We start from the raw sequence: 23,552 nt of genomic DNA on the forward strand, positions 1-23,552 counted from the left end.
TGTGTGTGTGTGTGTGTGTGTGTGTGTGTGTGTGTGTGTGTGTGTGTGTGTAGAGAGAAACAGTAACATTTCTTTAGTTGGATGGGCATTTAAAATGGTTACAGTTTTGCTAATGTAAATGATGATACAATGAATATCCCTCTATACATTTTTGCACATGAGTGAGTCTGTCTAGAATAAATTCCTAGAAGTGCAATTGCTGGGTCAAAGGCTATGTACTATTTAAATTTTGATAGATATTGTCAAATTGCCTTCCATAGAGTTGTACCAGTTTATGTTTCACTGTTAGTGTTGGACTGCTGGCCTCCCATACCCTTGGTAATAAAGTGGGTTATCAAACTTTTTTTAAATTGTCAATTTAATAGGTATATTTTTCTTCATCTTTTCAATAGATATAAGAACTGTATTTGTTAACTTTATAACATTTGCTTATATTTTTTATTCACCTGGTTATATTTTTTTGTTCATTTTTTTGGTGGGATGTTGAATATTTTTTATAGGAGCTCTGTGTTTTAAGGAAATTAGTTGTCTTTGATATGTGTTGCAGATATTTTTCACAGTTTGTCATTTGGCTTTTGACTTTGTTTCTGGCATATTCTTTCAGCAGAAATTAAAATTTTTTGTAGTTGTAATTAATCTTTTTTTGGATTTTAGCTTTTTGCATCATAAGAAAGGCCTCCCCTATTTAACTATTATTTCTGATTAAAATGAAAATTCTTATGTTTTTTTCCTGGTAATTTTATAATTTTAAGTTAAATGCACTTATCTATACAAAATATAAATTATGGGGCACCTGGGTGGCTCAGTTGGTTAGGTGACTGCCTTCAGCTCAGGTCATGATCCCAGTGCCCTGGGATCGAGTCCCGCATCGGGCTCCCTGCTCAGCAGAGAGCCTGTTTCTCCCTGTCCCTCTGCCTGCCTCTCTGCCTACTTGTGCTCTCTGTATCTCTGTCAAATAAATAAATAAAATCTTTGAAATATATATATAAATTAAAGTATTAAGGTAAGAATCCAACATTTTTCTAGGTGGCTACCGAGTTATCACAGTATTGAAATATTGTCTATAGTGTATTTAATTCCTACATATAATTTGGGGTTCTTACTGGGACTTTTATTCTGTTCCATTGATCATTTCACCTATTTGTACCTTAATGACCTCATTCTTTGAGTATAGTCCTCTCTTACTCTAGTTCCCAGAGTTTTCCTGGATATTCTTGCTTGTTTAGCTCCTCTCCCCCATTCTGTTGATATTCTCATTGGTAGAACATTATATTTACAGATTGATTTAGAGATATTTGATGTCTTTTTGAGGTTCAAACTTCTGTTCAAGAGCAGGGAATATATTCATTTCTTGTTGTTTAAGTCTTCTTTCTCATCTCTCAGTAACATTTTAAAGTTTTTTCGTAAAGACCTTTCACATTTCTTGTTATGTTTAGCCCTTGGCATTTTATCTTTTTTGTTGCTATTGTAAATGGAGTTTCTACTTTTATTATATCTTTTATCTTGTACCTAGCCACCTTTAGAATTCTAATGCTATCTCTAATAGTTTCCCAGTTATTTTTGGGGGGCTTTGCAGTTAAATGATCACATTATTACCAAATAAAAATAATTTTATCTCCTCCTTTCCAATTTTTATTCTTACTTCTTTCTTTTGTCAAATTAATTTGGCTAATACTTTCCCAAAATATTAAACAATAAGACAGTAGTGGATCTTTCTCTTATTCCTGACTTCAGTGGGATGTTTTTTGTGTTTTCCTGTTAAGATTAGACCTGACTTTAGATTGAAGTGTACATATTTTATTACATTAAAGTAGTCCACTATTGCCATTTTGTTAAGATTTCTTAATATGGAAGTAAATTTTTGGATGCCTCGATGGCGCGGTCGGTTCAGCGTCTGACTTTTGGTTTCAGCTAAGGTCCTAATCTCAGGGTCATGAGATGGAGCCCTGTATCCCGCTGCACTCACAATGGGGAGTCTGCTTGAGATCCTCTCTCTCCCTTTCCCCCTCCTGCTTACGCTGACTCTGAAATAAATCTTTAAAAAAAATATGGAAGTAAATTTTGTCAAAAGCTTTTCAGCTTCTTTGGAAATTATGTAATTTTAATCCTTTGATCTACTATTGTGATGAATTGTACTAATAGATTTACTATTACTACACCGTCCTTGCATTCTTGAATCAGTTCTCTTTGTCACCGTGTATTATTTTAAATGTGCAGCTGGGTTCTATTTGCTAAACTTCATTTAGAAATTTTGTATCATTCCTCATAAGCTAAATTGCTTTGTAGTTTTCTGTGTTTTATCTTTGTTGGGTTATGCCACTTTCATAAAAATTATTTCAAAATTTTCTTTGTTTTTGTTTGTTTTCTTTCTGTCTCTGGCTAAATGGCATTGAAGTTAAAGGTTTGGTTAAATTGCCTGTGAAATCTTTGGACCTTGAGTGTTTGGGGGAAGAGGATCTCTTTGACAGTTATGTCTACTTTTATGATAATTTGGCTGCTTACACTGTATATCTTTGGGGGGAAGCTTTGATAACTTGTATCATCTTAGAAAATAATCCATTTCATCAAGTTTTCAAAATTATTTTGTGTGCAGTTGAGCAAGATATTCTTTTATGTTTAAAAACATTTCCTGGGTTTTTTTTCTTGGTTCTTGGATTTTAGAACCAGCTCTTGTATTTTTTTTAATTAGTTCTACTGTTTCTTCTATTTTCTTATTACTTTTTTCTTTCATTGTTTTAAATCCTTTGTTTAGGTTTTCTTAGATTTATTTTGTGGTTGTTTTTCTGTCTTCTCATGTTGGATGCTTAATGTTCTTTTCATTCTTTCTAAGTGTTTATAAGATTTCTTCTGGGGCGCCTGGGTGGCTCAGGTGGTTAAGCATCTGCCTTCAGGTTGGGTCATGATCCCAGAGTCCCTGGCTTTGCTCTCTCACTCTCAAATAAATAAATAAAAATCTTTAAAAAGAAAAAAAGATTTCTTCTGAATACTGCTTTACTTGTGTTCTGTAGGTTATAGGCTTTCTGTTGCATTTGTTTTCTTAATATCTTGCAATTCCATTTTTTATTTATTTTCTTTAGTACAAGAGTAGTTAATTCTTTTAAACTTTTTCTTAACATTTCCATTTATGTTTTTAATAGTTTGAGATATAGTCCAAATGCTATACAATTCACCATTTAAATTCACCATTCACCATTTAAAACCAGTGGTTTTTAGTATAATCAGATATGTGCAGTTATTACCGCAGTCGATTTTAGAACATTTTTGTCACCTCAGGAAGAAGCCCCATGTCTTTTAGGTATTATTCCCTTATCCTCCTGCTTCCATTCCCCACTTCACCCCCATCTCACCCCTAAGTAACCACTAATTTACCTTTTGTCTGTAGATTTCCCTATTATGGACTTTCTTGTATGAATGGAATTATGTAGTATATGGTCTTTTGCGGCTGCCTTTTTTTACTTTGTGTAATGTTTTCAGAGTTCACCCATGTTAAAGTGGTGGCTATCAATACTTCATTCTTTTTTATGGCTAAATAATATTCCATTGTATGGATAAACTATGTTTTGTTTATCCATTTATCCATTGATGAACATTTAGACTGTTTCTGCTTTTTGGCTATTAAGAATAATGCTGCTAGCCTTTTGCCTCGTTGCATCCGAGAGAGCAAGATGGGTCACCAGCAGCTGTACTGGAGTCATCCGAGGAAATTTGGCCAGGGTTCTCGTTCTTGCCGCGTCTGCTCAAACCGGCACGGTCTGATCCGGAAATACGGCCTCAATATGTGCCGCCAGTGTTTCCGTCAGTACACGAAGGATATAGGCTTCATTAAGTTGGATTAAGTGAACTTCCTTGAATTGGTCATCCAAGACAACCTACGTTAACTGCAGATAACCAGGATACCTACTTCAGTGTCAACTCATTGTACATAAAATAAAAAATACTCCAATTATGAGTGCTTTAATGTGAATGGAATGGTCAATTGATTATAGGAATCTCCTTTTTAAAATGTACTATTTTCTCAGCAGTTCATCTTCAACATATGTGGCTTAATTTCCTTCAGTTATATAAAAGTACTCATGCTGAACTCTGAAAAAAAAAAGAATAATGCTGCTAATAAATTGCATAGAGGTTTCTGTGTGAACATAGGTTTTCATTTCTTTTGGGTATATACCTAGGAGTGAAATTGTTAGGTCATTTGGTAACTCTGTGCTCTATGTATATTCATTTGAGGAACTGTCAAACTTTTCCAAAGTGGCTGGAATTTTACATTCCTACCAGCAGTGTGTGAGGCTTCTAATTTCATCATGCTCTCTTCAACACTTGTTATTATCTACTGACTTTTTAATTCTAACCATCCTAGTGTATATAAAGTGGCATCTCATTGTGATTTTTGATTTGCATTTCCCTGGTGACTCATGATGTCAAACATTTTTTCTTTCTTGTTTGCTTGCTTGCTTTGTTTTTCTTCCAACTTTTTTGAGGTGTAATTGACATTGAGTATCTTTTTATGTGCTTGTTGACTAATTACATGTCTTCTTCAGAGAAATGTCTTTTAACTACTTTGCCCCATTTTCTTTATTTATTTGTTTATTTATTTATATTTTTAAGAGGAAACTCTCCACCCAGTGTGGGGTTGTAACTCATGACCCTGAGATCAAAAATTGCATGCTCTACTGATTGAGTTAGCCAGATGCCCCTGCTCCATTTTTAATTGAGTTGTCGTTTTACTATTGAATTTAAGAGCTCTTTACATATTCTAGATATAAGTTCCTTATAAGATACATGATTTGCAGGTATTTTTCATGTTCTGTGTTGTCTTTTCACTTTCTTAATTGTGTTGTTTGAAGCACAAAAGTTTTAAATTTTGGTGAAGTCCAGTGTATCATATCTAAAACTCTTGCTAATCCAAGGTCATAAAAACTTACCCTATGTTTTTTTCTAAGAGTTTTATAATTTCACTTTTACATTTATGTGTTTGATTCTTTTTGAGTAAGTTTTTATGTTTGGTATGGGGTAAGGGTTATCTCAACTGGCTGCCCTATTTTCCCAGCTCCATTTGTTGGAAAGACTGTTCTTTCTCTGTGGAATAGTCTTGGCATTCTTATCAAAAATCAGTTGACCATAAATATTCAGGTTTACTTCTGGACTCTCGATTCTGTTCTATTCATTTGTATGTCTATCCATGTGCCAGTACCACACTGCCTCTCATACTATTACTTTATAGCAAGTTTTGAAATCGGAAAGTGTGAGTCCTCCTACTTTATTCTTTTCCAGGATTGTTTTGGCTATTCTAGGTCCCTTGCAATTCCATATAAATTTGAGAACCAGCCTGTCAGTTGGTATGAACTCAGAGGTTCTCATAGGGATTTGTGTTGAATCTGTACATCAATTTGGGGACTATTACAATCTTAATGTTAAATCTTCCAATTCCTGAACACAGGATGTTTTTAATTTCTTTAAATCTTCTTTAATTCTTCATGTAATTTTTTTAAGTTTTTGTAATTTGTTTATTTTTTATTTTTTTAAAGATTTTATTTATTTATATGACAGAGAGAGAGCACATAAGCAGGGGGAACAGCAGAGGGAGAGGGAGAAGCAGGCTTCCCACCGAGTAGGGAGCCTGATGCAGGGCTCAATCCCAGGACCCTGGGGCCATGACTCGAGCCGAAGGCAGACGCTTAACCGACTGAGCCACTCAGGGCGCCCCTGTCATTTAAAATCAATTAATTAACATATAATGTATTATTTGCTTCAGGGGTACAGGTCTGTGATTCTTCAGTCTTTTTTTTTTTCATCAGTCTTATAACACCAAGTGCTCATCACAACACATACCCTCCCCAATGTCCATCACCCAGTTACTCCATCCCCCCAACCCCCTACCTTCTAGCAGTCCTCAGTTTGTTTCCTAAGATTAAGAGTCTCTTATAGTTTGTCACCCTCTCTGGTTTTGTCTTGTTTTATTTTTTTCTCTCTTCCCCTATGATCCTCTGCCTTGTTTCTTAAATTTCACATATCAGTGAGATCATATGATAATTATCTTTCTCTGATTGACTTATTTCACTTAGCATAATACCCTCTAGTTCCATCCACATCATTGCAAATGGCAAGATTTCATTTTTGATGGCTGCATAATATTCCATTGTATATACACACCACACATCTTTTTTTTTTTTTAAAGATTTTATTTATTTATTTGAGAGAGAGAATGAGACAGAGAGAGCACATGAGAGGGGGGAGAGTCAGAGGGAGAAGCAGACTCCCTGCTGAGCAGGGAGCCCGATGCGGGACTCGATCCTGGGATTCCAGGATCATGACCTGAGCTGAAGGCAGTCGCTTAACCAACTGAGCCTCCCAGGCACCCCCACACATCTTCTCTATCCATTCATCTGTTGATGGACATCTGGGCTTTTTCCATATTTTGGCTATTGCGGACATTGCTGCTATAAACATTGGGGTGCAGATGCCCCTTCGGATCACTACATTTGTATCTTTGGGGTAAATACCCAGTAGTGCAACTGCTGGGTCGTAGGGTAGCTCTATTTTCAACTTTCTGAGGAACCTCCATACTGTTTTCCAGAGTGACTGCACCAGCTTGCATTCCCACCAACAGTGTAGGAGGGTTCCCCTTTCTCCGCATCCTTGCCAACATCTGTTTCCTGACTTGTTAATTGTAGCCATTCTGACTGGTGTGAGGTGGTATCTCATTGTGGTTTTGATTTGTATTTCCCTGATGCCAAGTGATGTGGAACACTTTTTCATGTGTTGGCCATTTGGATGTCTTCTTTGCAGAAATGTCTGTTCATGTCTTCTGCCTATTTCTTGATTGGATTATTTGTTCTTTGGGGGTTGAGCTTGATAAGTTCTTTATAGATCTCGGATACCAGCCCTTTATCTGATATGTCATTTGCAAATATCTTCTCCCATTGTGTGGGTTGTCTTTTGGTTTTGTTGACTGTTTCCTTTGCTGTGCAAAAGCTTTTTATCTTGATGAAGTCCCAATAGTTCATTTTTGCCTTTGTTTCCCTTGCCTTTGGAGACAATCTTCTTTAATTCTTTTGACAATGTTTTATGGTTTTCAGAGTTCATTTATATCTTGTTTGCCTTTCTCAGTCCTGTTGCCTATGTCCTTTACTATGTTTTCAGCAGTGTTTGTACTGCTATGTGCAATGAAGATTTCATATCTGTGTTGGTTTTATTTTTTCTTACCGTTGCTTTCCTGCTTCCAGCCTGCTTCTATTTCATCTCTTCTATGGTTTATCTTCTTTGAGTTAGAATCTCTTAAATCTTTTCTGCCTTTGAAATACCATTAATTTTGGTACAGTTTATGGTCTTCTACTTCCTACCACAACCACTGTACAAGGAATACAAGCTCATTATTAAAATTCGGAAAATATTGAGTGAGAACTTGAAAATCATCCATATTAATTCCTCTTAAAGACCACTATATCAACACTTTGATATTTTGCTTTCCTTTTAGTTCTTTATCAGTGAATTATGTTTTATGTAATACTATGTAAATAATTATGTATGACTAGCAGCAACCTGGGATTCTGTTAAAACTGTTGTATTTTTATTTATTTATTTATTTATTTTTTATTTTTTTTTATTTATTTATTTGAGAGAGAGAGAATGAGAGACAGAGAGTACAAGAGGGAAGAGGGTCAGAGGGAGAAGCAGACTCCCTGCTGAGCAGGGAGCCCGATGTGGGACTCGATCCCGGGACTCCAGGATCATGACCTGAGCCGAAGGCAGTCGCTTAACCAACTGAGCCACCCAGGCGCCCAAAACTGTTGTATTTTTAAATGTTTTTCTCATAAACACTCATTTATATTTTATCAGGAAGAATCTGTTTCTCCTCAATGTATAATATGAATAACCTTTTGGATTTTCTTCTAGCTGATGTGTCCTATTTTATTTCTCTCATTCACAGCCAAGCTTTCAGAAAGAATAGACTTAATTTTTTTTTTCTCTTCAATCTATTGCAGTCTTACTTCTGCCTCCTTCATTCCACTCAAGTGCTCTTGTTAAGGTAATAACTTCCTGATTGCTAAATCCATTAGATATCTCTTAGTCTTCAACCTACCCAACTTCTCTGGATTTTTATTTTGACTACCTCCTGTACTAGAGCCTAGGAAAACATAATAATTAGGCAAAGTCTCTATTCCTGAAGAGCTCTTAGTTATTCTTTTAGCTCTTGAACTTCTCATTAGTTTTCCTTTATCTGCCACTTAATTTTAGTATCTGAGAATATATGCTTGTTTATTTGTTTTCCCTTCCTACTCTTAGATTTTCCCTGGGTGATATTAATCTCCCAACAATGCCAAAATTTGTCTCCAACCCAGACCTATTTTCCTGGTCTGTTGCCAATGGCTACTAGACTATCACGCAAGTTACTGAAGAATATCTTAAATTCAACACGTCAAAAAATAATTTCATCTTTCCTCCCAAACCTTTTCTTCCTTTTTGCTCCTTATCCTAACTAGTTTCATGGCTAACTCATCAGTTTAGTGATTCAAGTGAAAAACCTGGGAATCACAGTAGATTTCTTCCATTTGCTCATTCCTTATCCAGTTGGTCACAGATTTCTCCTCTTTACCCTAATTCTTCTGTTTGTTCCTTTTTACTTCTCCAACTTCACCATTGATGTCTTTCATTTTATATTTCAGCTATATAGAAGTATTTGTAGTTAGTAACTTAAATTCTTAGAATAGGGTGGAGAGAGATTAAAAAGAAAAAACTTGTAATTTACTTTAGTGCTACACTGTGTCATGATTCCATACATACCATTTCTTCTTCTAGCATTGCATTCTCCTAATTGTCTTATAAGACCCACTCAAGTGTACTTTATATAGCTTTTTATTTTTATTTTATTTTATTTTAAATATTTTATTTATTTATTTATTTGTCAGAGAGAGAGACAGTGAGAGAGCGAACACAAGCAGGGGGAGTGGGAGAAGGAGAAGCAGGCTTCCTGCGGAGCAGGGAGCCCGATGTGGGGCTTGAACCCAGGACCCTGGGATCATGACCTGAGCCGAAGGCAGATGCTTAACGACTGAGCCACCCGGGCGCCCCTATACAGCTTTTTTTTTTTTTTTAAGATTTATTTATTTATTTGACAGAGAGAGCACAAGCAGAGGGAGAGAAAGGAAGAAGCAGACTCCCTGCTGAGCAAGGAGCCCGATGTGGGACTTGATCCCAGGACACTGGGATCATGACCCGGGCCGAAGGTAGCCGTTTAACTGACTGAGCCACCCAGGTGTCCCCCTATACAGCTTTTTAAAATTCTGTTTTTTAATACAAATAGGTTACGTGTACAGAGTAGTTACAGTGTATTTGGCCCTGTTCAAGGTGTTTTACAACCATTAACTTATTTCTCCTCATAACCTTGTGAGGTAAGTAACTTTTGCATCCTCTTCTCTGATGGGGAACTGAGGCTTAGTGAGAAACTACATAACTTGTGCAAAGTTATATAGCTAATAAATGTCAGAGTTCAGATTCAGACCAGTCTCTTGGACTTCAAAGCCTATGCTCTTGTGCCTCTTCTTTGTACCACCACCTTCCTTTCTTTATATATACACAAAGGATCACAGTACTTATGTATGCTGAATTGCAATTGTTTGTTTCTCAACTTATCTACTTACTAAGTTTGGGTTCCTTAAAGACAAAAATAATGTCTTATTCTTTATCATATTCTACAGAGACTTAGAACACTGTCCGGCTTTTAGTAGGCTTTTAGTAAATGTTTATTGAATGAGTGATTATCAACGTCTGTGGTTATTCATGCAAGAGAGTTATTTTACATTACATAGTCTGAAATACTTTTTTTTTACTGAGGAATTTAGCACATACAATTTTTAAAAAGATTTTATTTATTAGCACACATGTGCACAAGTTTGGGGGGGAGGGGCAGAGGGAGAGTGAGCAGCGGATTCCCCACTGAGCAGGGAGCCCAATGCGGGGCTTGATCCCGGGGCCCTGGGATCATGACCTGAGCGGAAGGCGGATGCTTAACCGATGGAGCCACCCAGGCACCCCTAGCACATAGAATTTTTGTATGGCTTTTCTAAATATTCTTTTTTTCCAAGTACAGTTTTCTGGTGAATATTATCAGAAATAGTTGTAGCATTCTTCCATCTGTGCCTTTATTCTATTCCCTCCTGCCTATTCAGAATATCTGTGTTATTATCACGTCTCTGTCCTGTGTCTTCAACCTTTTTCTCTCCTTTAAATCATTCCTATAGCATTTGAGCTTTAAGTTTTATCTCTTCTAATCTCTCCTTTTCCTTTTAGAGCCAAGTTTGTGAAAGCATTGACTAGAGTTGCTGTCTTCATCATCATACCTCCCCATCACATCTTTGGAGTTGGTTTTGCTAATGTCACAAATGACATATGTGTTGTCAAATCAAGTGGATATTTTTCAATCTCCATCTTACTTTCTCTTCATTTTATTTTTTTAAAGATTTATTTATTTATTTTACAGAGAGAGAACAAGTACTCAAGCCGGGGGGGCGGACAGAGGGAGAGAGAGGGAGAGAAGCACACTCCTCACTGAGCAGGGAGCCCTACATGGGGCTCAGTCCCGCGACCCTGAGATCATAACCTGAGCCAAAACCAAGAGTCGGCCGCTTAACCAGCTGAGCCACCCAGGTGCTCCTTTCTTCATTTTAAAACATCCTTTTCCCTCAGCTTCTCAGGTATTAGGTCTGGTTTTCTTTTTATGAGTCTGGCCTCTCATACTTAATCTTCTTTGTCAACTCTTCTTTTTCTACCAGGCCTTAATGTGAGTTCTCAAGTCTTGACTCTATACCTCCACCCTTCTTTATTTCCACTTAAATTTCAAGTATTCTCTCCCAAATCCTTTGTTTTCAATTTCTATCCATATGCCAGTAAGTAGGGTCACTTTGTAACTTCTGCCCAAATATTTCTTGAGAGCCATATACTTGCTTTCTTCATGTCTCCACTTACACGCCTTATACCCCTCAGGTTTAGGAGATCTAAGACTGAATTTTTGACCTTTCTTTATTCTAAAGGTGAAGGGGAGCTATTGGACAGTTTTAAGCAGGGGAGTGATACGATGTAATTTACATTTTTAAGATGTCTTTATTTAAATTTTAGTTAGTTAACATACAGTGTAATATTAGTTTCAGGTGATTCAACACTTCCATACATCACCCAGTGCTCATCACAAGTGCCTTCCTTAATCCCCAACCCCTATTTCACCCATCCCCCCACCCACTTCCCTTCTGGTAACCATCAATTTGTTCTCTATAGTTAAGAGTCTGTTCTTGGTTTGCCTTTTTCTTTCTCTCTTTTTTACCCTTTGCTCATTTGTTTCTTAAATTCCACATATGAGTGAAATCATATGGTATTTGTCTTTCTCTGACTGACTTAACAGCCCAGTGTCCATCAACTGAAGAATGGATAAAGAAAATATGTGTGTATGTGCGCATGCGTGTGCTCACGTGTACACACATACACTAGAATATTACTTAGCCATAAAAAAGAATGAAATCTTGGTATTTGCAACAACATGGTTGGAGCTGGAGAGTATTAGGCTAAGCAAAATAAGTCAGTGATTTACATTTTTTTTAAAGATTATTTATTTGAGAGCAAGCGCATGTGTGCATACAAGTGGGGGGAGGGGCAGAGGGAAAGAATCTCAAGCAGACTCCCTGCTGAGTGTGGAGCCCAACATGGGGCTTATCTCATGACCCTGAGATCATGACCTGAGCTAAAATCAAGAGTGGGATGCTAAACCAACTGAGTCACCCAGGTGCCCAGTGATTTACATTTTTTAAAGCTCTCTCTAGCTGTTGGATAGAGAATGGAGTGTGGGAATTGGTAAAAAGTGAAGCATAAAAGCCATTTAGAAGACTTGCAATAGTCTCCTTGAAGGATGATGGCAGCTTGGACTAGGGTACAGTGGTATAGATGGTGAGAAGTGATTGAATATGAGATGTATTTTGAAAGTAGCATTAACAGAGTTTACAGTGAGGTATGAAAGAAAGAGAGGAATCAAAATGATTCATACGTTTTTGTCTTGAGCAACTGGATGGATGGTGGTGTCATTAAATGAGATGGAACATACTGGAAGGAGCAGGATTGTGGGGGTTCTGTTTTGACTATGTTAAGCATGAGATGCCTATTTGACCTCCAGTTGGAGGATATAGGTAGGCAATCTTCATATATAAATCAAACTCAAGGGAGAGGTAGAGGCTCAAAATATAAATTTTGGAATTATTAGCATACAGATGGTATTTAAAAGCCTCTGGGCTGGATGAGATCACCAAGGAGGATTAAAGAGAAAAAGGGCAAAAGACTATAACTTGAAGGTGAGAAGGAGGAGGAGAAACAAGCAAAGAAGGTCAATAAAATAAGAAAACCAGGACTGCTTGATTTCACAGAAGCCAAGAGAAGAGAGTGTTTCAGGAAGGAGAGAGAGGTCACCTTTGTCCAAGGTTCTAAAATCATGGACTCTGTAATACTATTATTACAGTACTGTAGTGATCATTGTTGGTACAGTAGGCTTTTGTGGGCTGGCCTAGGGTCCTATTAACTCTTTATAACATGGGAAAAAATACTCAGTTTTATCACAAATTGACCTATAAATTTAGAATTTTTAAATGCAGCCTAATTTTTAATAGTGTCTATACTTTTTAAGGTTCACTTCGTTTTTTTCCTCCCTGAACTATTTAAGGCCTTTTAGAAAAGAAGTCTTTAGTGGTTTTGAACCCTCATATCATTAGATTGTTACCAGTTATCTATACTGGGCAAGCTTGTAGAACACATAAAAGTTATGCTCAGCTAAATATGTAAATATGGTTTCCTGTTATTGAAGTCATCCCACCCTATCCCCTCATATTTTTCCATGATTTTTTAAAACTAAATAAACACTACATAAATATAGTAAAATCAAATAGTATACAAAGGAGACAAAGTCTCCCTTCTGCCCTATATCCCTAGTTCTCTAGACTCTCCCCCGATGTATCATCTGTTGGTGTTTCTAGTGTATCTTTCCAGAAATAGAGTTTGCATATATATACATATAGATACATGTTATCTTTATTTTTAAGCAATTAGAGTACAACATAAAGTATTCTTTCTACACCTATCCTTTTTTTTTAACTAAAAATATATTTTGGGTATAGTTCTGTATTACCATATTTAGATTGATCTGATTTTTCTTCATGGCTGAAAGTATTGTGTTATATGGATGTACAGTAACTTACCATCTATGCAAGAGATATATAGATTGTTCCTGGTCTTCTACTATTTGAAAACACTGCTGCAATGCCTAGTGATAAATATTGCCAACTTGCCCATTTAATGTCTGTTTTTAAAGTTTTCTTCAAGTTACGGAACTAAAAACTCACATGTATATTTTCCATTTATTTTACTCAACTTTCCCATCCAGCTTATCTGTGAGACTTTATGTTTTATCCCCATAATAACATTATTAGCTAGGAACTTTTATAAACATAACACAGTGAGGAGTAAGTACTGTTATTATTCCCTTTTCACAGAGAAGGAAGCTAAGGCCCAGAGTTGAAAGTCTTGTCTAAGGCCATTAGCTAGCAAGGGACAGAGCCAGGATTTGGAACAAGCAGTGTGGTTCTAAAGTCCATGCTCGTAACCCTGTGCTGTGTTCTCGCTGCCTGTCCTCCCCCAGTTCTTTGTGTTACTAATGTAATTCAGGCTTTCTGCCTTAAACTGGACTATACTAATAATGTTTTGTCATTTCAAGTCTTCTTCTCCTATTCTATCCTATATACTGAGACAAGATTAATTTTCCTAAAGCACAACTGTGGTTATTTAGGATGTGCTTCCCAGATCAAAATCTTTCAGTGGCTTCCTGCTGCATTTAGAATTCAACCTGATCTCATGCTCTTCCTTTTCATGTTTGCTACGCTGTAGGTGAATTTACTCCAAGCTTTATCTCAGATACTATCACTGAATTGTCTATAAGACTAAATAGTGAAATAAATTAGAAGTATGATGACTAGCAAAAAAAAAAAAATGAGACAAATAGTCTTTGGAGTTGATTGGAGCTTGGAGCTTTTTCTTTATTTCCCTTTTTACCCACAGTAGTTCCTGCCATATGGTTTTATCAACAAACAGTCAACTCACTTAATTTGAATCAGATGTGTAATTGATCAAAAAATGTCAATCACAAACATCTTGGTGTCACGTAAGACCAATTTCTTAAAACTCACACAAACCTCATGCAGGAATATGGATTTTTTTTTTTTAAGATTTATTTTTGAGAGAGAGAGCAGGGGGAGAGGCAGAGGGAGAAGGAGAGAGAATCTCAAACAGATTCCCCAATGACTGCGGAGCCCGATGTGGGGCTTGATCCCAGGACCCTGAAATCATGACCTGAGCCAAAACTATGAGTCAGCCACATAACCAACTAAGCAACCCAGGTGCCCCAGAAATATGGAATTTCTAATGTGCATTCCAAACTGGGTACTTTAGAAAGAGGTAACATATTTAGCTTTAAATACACATGCATATACAAAACTAAACATTGAGAAAACCATTTGGGAAGAAAAATAACTTTTTAAAGCTACATTGAAATTTTTTATGCTCAATTTTGATTTTAAGTATGAAACTTCACTGTGCATTTATGGAAAAAATGCTACAGTGCAAATAAATGTTCTTGTGAAATGGTATCTTTGGAAATTTTTATTTCTGAGTAAAGAATAGCATTTTATTTTATTTTTTTAGAATAGCTGTTTATTTTTAAAAAAAAAGATTTTATTTATTTATTTGACAGAGACACACAGCAAGAGAGGGAGCACAAGCAGGGGGAGTGGGAGAGGGAGAAGCAGGCTTCCCACTGAGCAGCGAGCCCGGTGCGGGGCTCAATCCCAGGACCCTGGGATCATGACCTGAGCCGAAGGCAGATGCTTAATGACTGAGCCACCCGGGCATCCAATAGAATAGCTGTTATTTTTTAATATAATGCTTCATGCAGGTATCTTACTGGCAGTCATGTCTACTTTGGCAGTATTCATATCTGATATTTTTTGCTTTTGCATTTAAATTTTTCTTACTGGCTCTCTGCTTGTTACATAATAGGATTGTTATCAGTGTTTCAAAACAGCTTGATTTTAAATGTTAAACTTCTAAAAACAGGTTTTAAAAAAAATTTATTTGAGAGAGAGCAGGGAGGGGCAGAGGGAGAAGGAGGGAGAATCCTAAGCATGTTCCACACTTAGCACGGAGCCCAACACGGGGCTTGATGTCAGAACCCTGAGGTCATGACTGGAGCCGAAATCAAGAGTCAGACATCCAACTGACTGAGCCTCCCAGGCGCCCCTAAAAACAGTTTTAAATTAGATAGCAGACATTAAAAATTTGTTATTTGGTGAATATTTTGTTGTTTTTTGTCAGATTTGGTCCAACACAAGCTTTTATTGCCTTTGGTCAAGTCTGGGTATTTTCTTTGAACACACTGCATTTGCCAACAGAAAATGGTGACCCAAGAGAAGCGAAAGTGAGTTCATAAAGAACAATTGTGACTTCACTTCAAAATTGATTACTTTTCTAATTTTAATCGGATAACAGAATCAGTAGCAAAGTAATAAATGACATTTCTGGATAGAGTCATTTAACTATAGAATTTGTGAATTTCCTTCTGCTTGGTTCCTCAGTTTCACTTGCAGAAATAGGGAGGGTTCTGTGTTTCTAAAGAGCTACCTATCTTTGGTGGTCCTTAAAGGAGGTAGGTTGCAAAATTTTAGTTCATCAGGCATTGTCACAATGTATTGATTAAAAACAAATCTGTTTTTCATATTTAGTCGCTTATATCTACACTCACCCAACACATAGTCTTTCTCTCCCTCAAGGATGTTTTTGGGGGAGAGCGATCATTCTCTGGGTACTCGTTAGAGTGTAGGAAATCCAGAAACAGGAAAAGACCAAGTCATGTAGTCTGACTCCTAAGTGGGTTATTACTATACATTTTTATTTTAGTATATTAGGATTCAAATATTTCATTGTTAGTAAAGTGATTATTTTCTAGGGTTGTAGGATGTCTGTCATACTCATTATTTTTATTTTTTAATTGTTTAATTTACATTCTAGTTAGTTGACATACAGTTCAGTATTGGTTTCAGCTCATTTTTTTTTTAAACAAAGTTTTGCTGGAGAAAAAAAAAAAAAGGTGATATTCAATTAAGAAAAACACACCCTCTGGCTATGGTTTACACATTTCAAGACAGGCACATTGACACAGATACACAGAGTATAAATGCAGGCAGGTTTTTTTTTTTTAATCTTAAACACAGAAAACATAAGCAGTAAAAAAAAAAAGTTTTAAAATTAACTTTTTTTCCCCTTTTCCCCATCTTCTGAAACTTTTTAGAACCATAAAATGTTAAAATTGAAAAAGACCTTAGAAATTATTTTACCCTATCTTCTATCCAGAGTGGGAATCCTTCCCACAATAGCACTAATCTTTTTAAAAAATCTCTATTTTAATGTTTTGGTTTTTTTTTAAAAAGTAAACTCTATGTACAACATGGAGCTTGAACTCACGACCCCAAGATCAAGAGTTGCATGCTCTATCAACTGAGCCAGCCAGGTGCCACTAAATCTCTATTTTAAAGAGGTCTACTTAGGGCGCCTGGGTGGCCCAGATGGTTAAGCGTCTGCCTTCACTTAAGGTCGTGATCCCAGAGTCCTGGGATCGAATCCTGCATCAGGCTCCCTGCTCCTTGGGAGCCTGCTTCTCCCTCTGCCTCTCTCTCTCTGTCTCTCATGAATAAATAAATAAAAATCTTTAAAGAGGTCTACTTATTTTGACCTCTTAGATTAATGGGCTGCCCATTATGTTGTAGAGAAAGCTGTCAGATTATTTGTTGACTCTATTACAAAGACTTGCTTTAAATTCAGCTGCAAATTCTATGACTTTCTCCCAGTTGTGTCTTCTTCTAGAATGTGAAATAAATCTATTCCTTCTTCCATTTAACCACCCTTTGGAAAACATTTATAACATTCTGGGTCTGAATTCTTTTTTACTTTTTAGCCTGGGGTTTGCAATTTAACCTGGAGTCTGTGGCTGGTTTTCAGGGAATTGTATCATTATGTAAAATTGTGAGTATATATGTTCATTTTTCTGGGAATAGAGCCAATAATTTTTATTAGTCTCAATAGATTGTGATTCCCCACCAAAATTAATATGCTAGACCTACCTGGATGGACCTGGTAATCTGCTTTTTGTTTTTGTTTTTATTTTTATTGTTTTTAATAAGTTTGCAATATGCCAGGAAATCCAGCACCTCAAGAACTATTGCTCTAGGTAGTTTCTGAGATTCTTGGAGCATTTCTGATTCCATTGAGAATTGTAGAATTTTTAGAGCCTTAGAGACCATCTAGTATACATACAGTTTATGGAATATTTATAGTGAATTCTTTCTATCAAAAGATTAAGCTGATCCAGAAGGGTGAGGTTTTTATTTAAAAATGTATTTCAAAGTCTTGGCAGCCATTCATAAACATTAAGAATGTGGTGGTGCTATTTTAAATCAGAAGTGTTCCCAAGATTTTTTTTGTTAGATTTAATATTTTAATCTAACACAAGTTTATGAATTATGCTTTTTTATTAACTTTTAATCTGTAAAATTTTTAGCCTATTTGGTTTTTACAAATCCTAAGGAAGGACAGTATGGCTTAGCATTCAGTCATTTATGAACACTGATTTCAATATCCCATCTAGCTTTTGGAACAGGTTGAGCCAAGAACAATTCCTCCTGTGCCTACCCCCCTTTCCCAAAGACAAAACTCCTCAACCAACAAGGCTTTTTTTCTTCTTCAGTAAAGTAATAGTTGAATAACTAATAACATAAACCAAATGACAAAGAGCCTCTTAAGATTTGAAGCTGTCCCTCAATGTGCTATGATTACTTCACTTTTATAGAAGTCTATGTATGATAGGCATACATTTTGCTACAAATGTCAGAGGAGTGAAGTCAGAAGAGACAAAAGACTAATGTGAAAGAGAACAGAAAAATGAAGTGCGGCAGGGGAAATGAACATTTTTAATAAACAGCAGAAATGGTGAGCAACAGAGATGGCAAGAACCAGCATTTTCATTCACTTACCATTTATTCCTCTCTTAGTGTTGGCTTATAAACAGATATATATGAAAACAATGTTTTAAATAAAAAGGGGCACCTGGCTGGCTCAGTTGGTAGAACATGTGACTCTTGATCTTGGAGTACAGAGTTCAAGCCCCAAGTTGGGTGTAGAGATTACTTAAATAAAACTTTAAAAAAAAAATCTTAGAAAAAAAGAATGTTTTAAATAGATAAATAGTAAATGGTGTAGTTAAAGAGAGGCAATATAACATATCTGATATCTGGGGGATGTATAACTGCTTTTGCCTCAATATTGCAACTCCCCTTGGGTGCCTGGGTGGCACAGTCTGTTAAGGGTCTGACTCTTGGTTTTAAAGCTCAGGTCATGATCTCAGGGTCCTGGGATCGAGCCCCACATCAGTTCCATGCTTAGCGGGGAGTCTGCTTGAGATTCTCTCTCTCCCTCTGCCCCTCCCACTCATGCTTGCTCTCTCTCCCTCTCAAATAAATAAATAAATCTTTAAAAAAATATATTGTAACTCCCTAAAGATAACATTTCTTGTGTAAGCCATTAAGTAATCAATAGCTTCTCACACCCTTAAAACAATCAGACTGCATGTTTCATACAGTTTCATACATAACCATTTTGACTCCTAAAAACCTAAGGTATGGGAAATACTAGTTATTTCATTCATTAAAGTGACTTATGTGGTTTTTATTTTAATAAGGTAGCAATATGATGGTATAATGGGAGAGAATACCAGAGTCTTGGGAGAGAAGAGCAATTTCTTTGGGGGGTTGAGAGAATGTAACTTTAGTTGAGAATCGTTGCCTTAATATTCATTCATTCGTTCAACAAGTATCAAGTACCTCTATTAGACACATTTCTCAGGTGCTGAATTGAATTATGACTAAGAGTAATAATATAGAGTGGTTAAGAATGATTTTGATCTAGGGGCACTTGGCTGGCTCAGTTGGAAGCCACGTGATGCTTGATCTTAGGGTCGTGAGTTTGGGCCCCACATTGGGTGTAGAGATTACTTAAATAAATAAAACTTAAAAAAAGAGTGATTTGGATCTAAACCGTATGGGTTTGAATCCCAGATTTTTCATTTGCTTAGCTAAGTGACCTTGGGAAAATTACTTAATCTCTGGAGGTCTTGGTTTCTTCATCTGTAGGTTGGGAATCATAATATTATCTATATCAGAGATACAGATAATATATCATAGAGTTGTGGTGAGGATTAAATAAATTCTTGGAATAGTATTGTTATTAAGGGAATGCAGTTCTTTTTATACACGCACAAATATAAATATAATTTCATATATATATATACATATATAATGCTATGATTAATTAAGCCATAACAGTACAGTATAGCACTCTAATTTATATTTTGGTTTGTATTGACTTATATACCACTCTGTTTCAAAAAGGATTTGAGACAGAATGGAAGCCTCCTAAAGAATACTCTATATTCAACCAACACAACAGAACTAAGATATGGGTTCAGATCTTCTTGCTTTGAAAGGCAAAAGGCAAAAACTTAAAGATGAGTGTATTTAAGTGCTAGGAATAGATACTCAGTAATTCTCCTAAAGTGTATAAGAAAGTGATTTACTTAACAAGTGGATCACCGCTAGCCCAAAGTGTGCCATTGTGCAAATTATTTAAAAATGCCTTTTCCAGGCATGCTGGCTGGCTTAGTCAGTGGAACAGGTGACTCTTGAACTTGGGGTTGTGAGTTCGAGCCTCACACTGGGTGCAGAGATTACTTAAAAATAAAAATTAAAAAAAACTTAAATAAAAATGCCTCTTCTGGGTAAACATAGTCCTTTGGGTGCATTGGGGAATAGAGTGCAGGCTGGATTTTAACCCCACTTAGCCACTTGGCCTGCAGCTTTTGTGAGGTAAACAATCTACACAGCTGTGATTCTAAATACAGTATTAATTTGCTTCTCTTTTGAAATGACACTGAATTGTATAAAGCATTAAGACCATACTGTGTGGGATAGCCGCCTAAATCAGAATTTTAGATCGGGCGCCTGGGTGGCTCAGTTGTTGGGCATCTGCCTTCGGCTTGAGTCATAATCCCTGGTTCCTGGGATCGGGTCCCGCATTGGGCTCCCTGCTCCGCGGGAAGTCTGCTTCTCCCTCTCCCACTCCCCCTGCTTGTGTTCTCTCTCACTGTGTCTCTCTCTGTCAAATAAATAAATAAAACCTTAAAAAAAAATTTTAGATCATGTTAAATAGTTCTATTTGTGAGAATATTTATAATTGTTTCAAACATATTTTGAATGCAATCTGTCCCATATCAACACAGTTTTTTCATATTTTAAAATTTTTTTATACTTTTTACTTCGAGATATTGTAGACTCACATGCAGGCGTAAGAAATAATACAGAATGCTATACCTACAATACAGAATTCATATACCTTTCATCTAGTTTCCCCAAATGATAACATCTCGTTATTGTTGTATAATAACACAACCAGGAAGTTGACATTGATACCACCCACTGACCTTACTTTGATTTCATTAGTTTTATATGCATTCATTTGTGTGTATGTTTGTATTGAGTTCTAGGCAGTTTTATCACGTGTGCAGATTTGTGTGACCACCTAGTTAAGATATAGAACAGATCGTTGCAATGACTCCTCATGTTATCCTTTTATAGCCACAGCCACTTCCCCCAAACCCCTGGCAACCACTAATCTGTTTTCCATCTCTATAATTTTGTCACTTCAAGAATGTTATGTAAATGGAATCCTACAATATGTAACCTTTTGGCATTGACTTTTTTCATTCAGCACAGTTCCCTTGGGAGCCATCCAAGTTGTTACACAGATCAGTAGTTCATTAATATTGAGCATTATGCCATGGTATGGATATACCACAGTTAAACCACTCATTCATTGGAAGGTTGTTTCCAGATTTTGGCTATTATTGATGAAGCTACTGTGAACATTTGTGTACAGGTTTTTGTGTGAGCGTAAGTTTCTTTTTTTCCAGTTTGCTGGGTGTTGAATTTTATCAAATGCTTTTTCGACATTGATTGAGATGATCATATGGTTTTTCTCCTTATTCTGTTAATGTGCTGAATTATACTGATTTTTTAATGTTAAATCATTCTTATATTCTTGGAATAAATTTCAGTTGATCATGATGTATTATCCTTTTTGTATAACTTTGATTTTATTTCGTAACATTTTGTTTGGAATTTTTGTGCCTGTTTATAAGTGATGTTGACCTGCAGTTATTTTTAATGTCTTTATCAGATTTTGATATCAAGGTTCTATTAGTCTCGTAAATGAGTTTCTCTATTCGCTGCAAGCATTTGTGTAAGATAAGTATCATATCTTCCTTCAGTGTTTGGAGTGAAGCCATCTAGTACTTTTAAATTTTTTGCACAATGACTAAATTTGTATTTTTCTATCAATATCTGTATTAATCACTTTCTATATCTTTCTTCTGAACAAGCAAAGACTTTATCATTCTTCTGCTTTCCCTTCTCTCAACCCCCTTCTTATCCTCACAGTTATTCTTGTCAATATCATCTGTAATTGTAGTTTTGAATATTAGTAAACTTGTGTTTTGTTCTTTTCCCAATCAGCACTTAACTTCAAGGCCTTACTGGTTTCTCTCCTTACCCTTTTCTTGTACCTTGTTTATTTGTTTCTGGGTTTTGTTTTTATTTTTTAGCTCCAGATATATATCTTTGAGTAATTCTTTCCCCAGAAGTCTGAGGGAAACAAAATTTTTGTGTCCTTATACATTAAAAAATGTCGGAATTTCAATCTCACGATTGAGAGTTTGAATAGATAAAGAATCTGGACCATCTGTTGAAAAGACTGTTCTTCCCCATTGAGTAGTCTTGTCACCTTTGTCAAAAGTCAATTGACCATAGATATTTGGGTTTACTTGTGGACTCTCAATTCTTTTCCATTGATCTATATGTCCATCCTTATGCCAGTACTGAACTGTTTTGAATATTGTATCTTTGTAGTAAGTTTTGAAGTCAGAAAGTGTGAGTCTTCCAATTTAGTTCTTTTTCAAGATTGCTTTGGTTTTCTGGGTTCCTTGAATTTCCATATGAAGTATACCATTAGCTTGTCCACTTCTGGAAAAAAGGCAGTTGGAATTTTGGTTGAGATTGCTTAATTCTTTTATATCTTAACTTTGTGAAGTACTTTCTACTTCTTTTTCCTTCTGTACTGTATTCTGGTGAATTTCTTGGCTCCATCTTTTATTGTACTAATTAAGTTTGTTCATTAGTTCTTAGGTTTTTTACTTCAGTGATCAAAATTTAATTTCTGAGGGCTCCAATTGATTTCTTTTTTAAATAAATGTATTATTATCTTGCATATCTCTGAGGATATTAATTGTATTTGATCTAAGGTCTTACCCTATTTAACCTGTCAACTTTCTTTGGGTGTGAGTTCTGTTAGTCACACTCATGCCTCTTTTTCATGTTTGAGTCTTGGTTTTACGCTCATTTCCTGTAAATGTTACATCTATTACTGCAGCATGTCTCCACTGATTGTAGGTAGAGATGGAATGGGACGGAGTGTACCATTGCCAGTCTTCTTTGTACAAGTGTCCCCTCTTCTACCTGGGAGTTAATATCCATCTAGGGTTCTGTCTTACTCTCTGATCCAGTGTTAATACTCATTGTTCCTACCTGGGGAGTGATACCTGTCTTGTTTAATGCCACTCTTCCCATCTGGGAATACTTCTATTCCATAATGCTTGACCCAAAGAGGTAAATGGGGGAGAGGCTGATCTGCTTTGTAACTTCTGTGCTACCCGCCAATCTGTAAATTCTGTTAAGTTGTTTCAGTTCTTTCTGCTGTTATCTGCTTCTGGGCTTATTTTACTGTAAGGGCTGCTCTGACCACTTGCAGTAGCCCTTTACTCTGGGTGTATAGGACCATGTTTTTCATATTTCAGTGATTCCTCATAGTATTAGTCCACTAAAAACATTTCTTGCTTTCTTTTGATTATGGATTTTTAAAAAAAAATGGCTTCTGTGTTATTTGCCGGGATTTGGGGAAAGGGGAGTGTGCTCAGCCTACCACCCTGTTTCAGTCAATGCCTATGTCATATTTATAATGAAATAAATTTAATAGAAAGGAAAAAAAAAAAGTTAGCAAAAAATAGGGGTGCCTGGCTGGCTCAGTTGGCAGAGCATGTGACTCTTGATCTCTGGGTCCTGAGTTTGAGCTCCATGTCAGGTGTAGAGATTTCTTTAAAAAAATTATAAACATTAGCAAAAAACAAAATATTGAAGAAATTATGCTCTTTGTTTTTGTTTTGAAGAGTAGAAGCAATCACAAATGAAGATTGGCAGTTTGAATATATAAAAATCAAAGCTTCAATGACCAAAAGTTCAGACCAGGAATATATCTATATGAAATTGGAAAGGCATATATTTGCTATGTTGCTGGTTTCTCTCTGTTTCTGATCTTTG

General features: G+C 36.2%; 2 protein-coding genes across 4 annotated transcripts in view; both read left to right on the forward strand.

Moving 5' to 3' along the window:
* Positions 1 to 23,552, forward strand: part of KLHDC10 (kelch domain containing 10) — a 59,606-nt gene that overhangs the window by 4,008 nt on the left and 32,046 nt on the right. The window lies entirely within an intron of this gene.
* Positions 3,634 to 3,964, forward strand: LOC112818529 (small ribosomal subunit protein uS14-like). The gene has a single exon (XM_073898620.1). It carries the CDS (start codon positions 3,666 to 3,668, stop codon positions 3,834 to 3,836), a length of 171 nt encoding a protein of 56 aa, XP_073754721.1. The 5' UTR covers positions 3,634 to 3,665; the 3' UTR covers positions 3,837 to 3,964.

The sequence above is a fragment of the Callorhinus ursinus genome, unplaced genomic scaffold (genome assembly GCF_003265705.2).
Source record: "Callorhinus ursinus isolate GAN/ISIS: 27379988/994484 unplaced genomic scaffold, GSC_fseal_2.0 scaffold12, whole genome shotgun sequence".
Lineage (NCBI taxonomy): Eukaryota > Metazoa > Chordata > Mammalia > Carnivora > Otariidae > Callorhinus > Callorhinus ursinus.

Bases quoted from the DNA above. Each gene is read 5' to 3' on its own strand.
- LOC112818529 (XM_073898620.1), top strand. From the start codon at position 3,666: ATGGGTCACCAGCAGCTGTACTGGAGTCATCCGAGGAAATTTGGCCAG.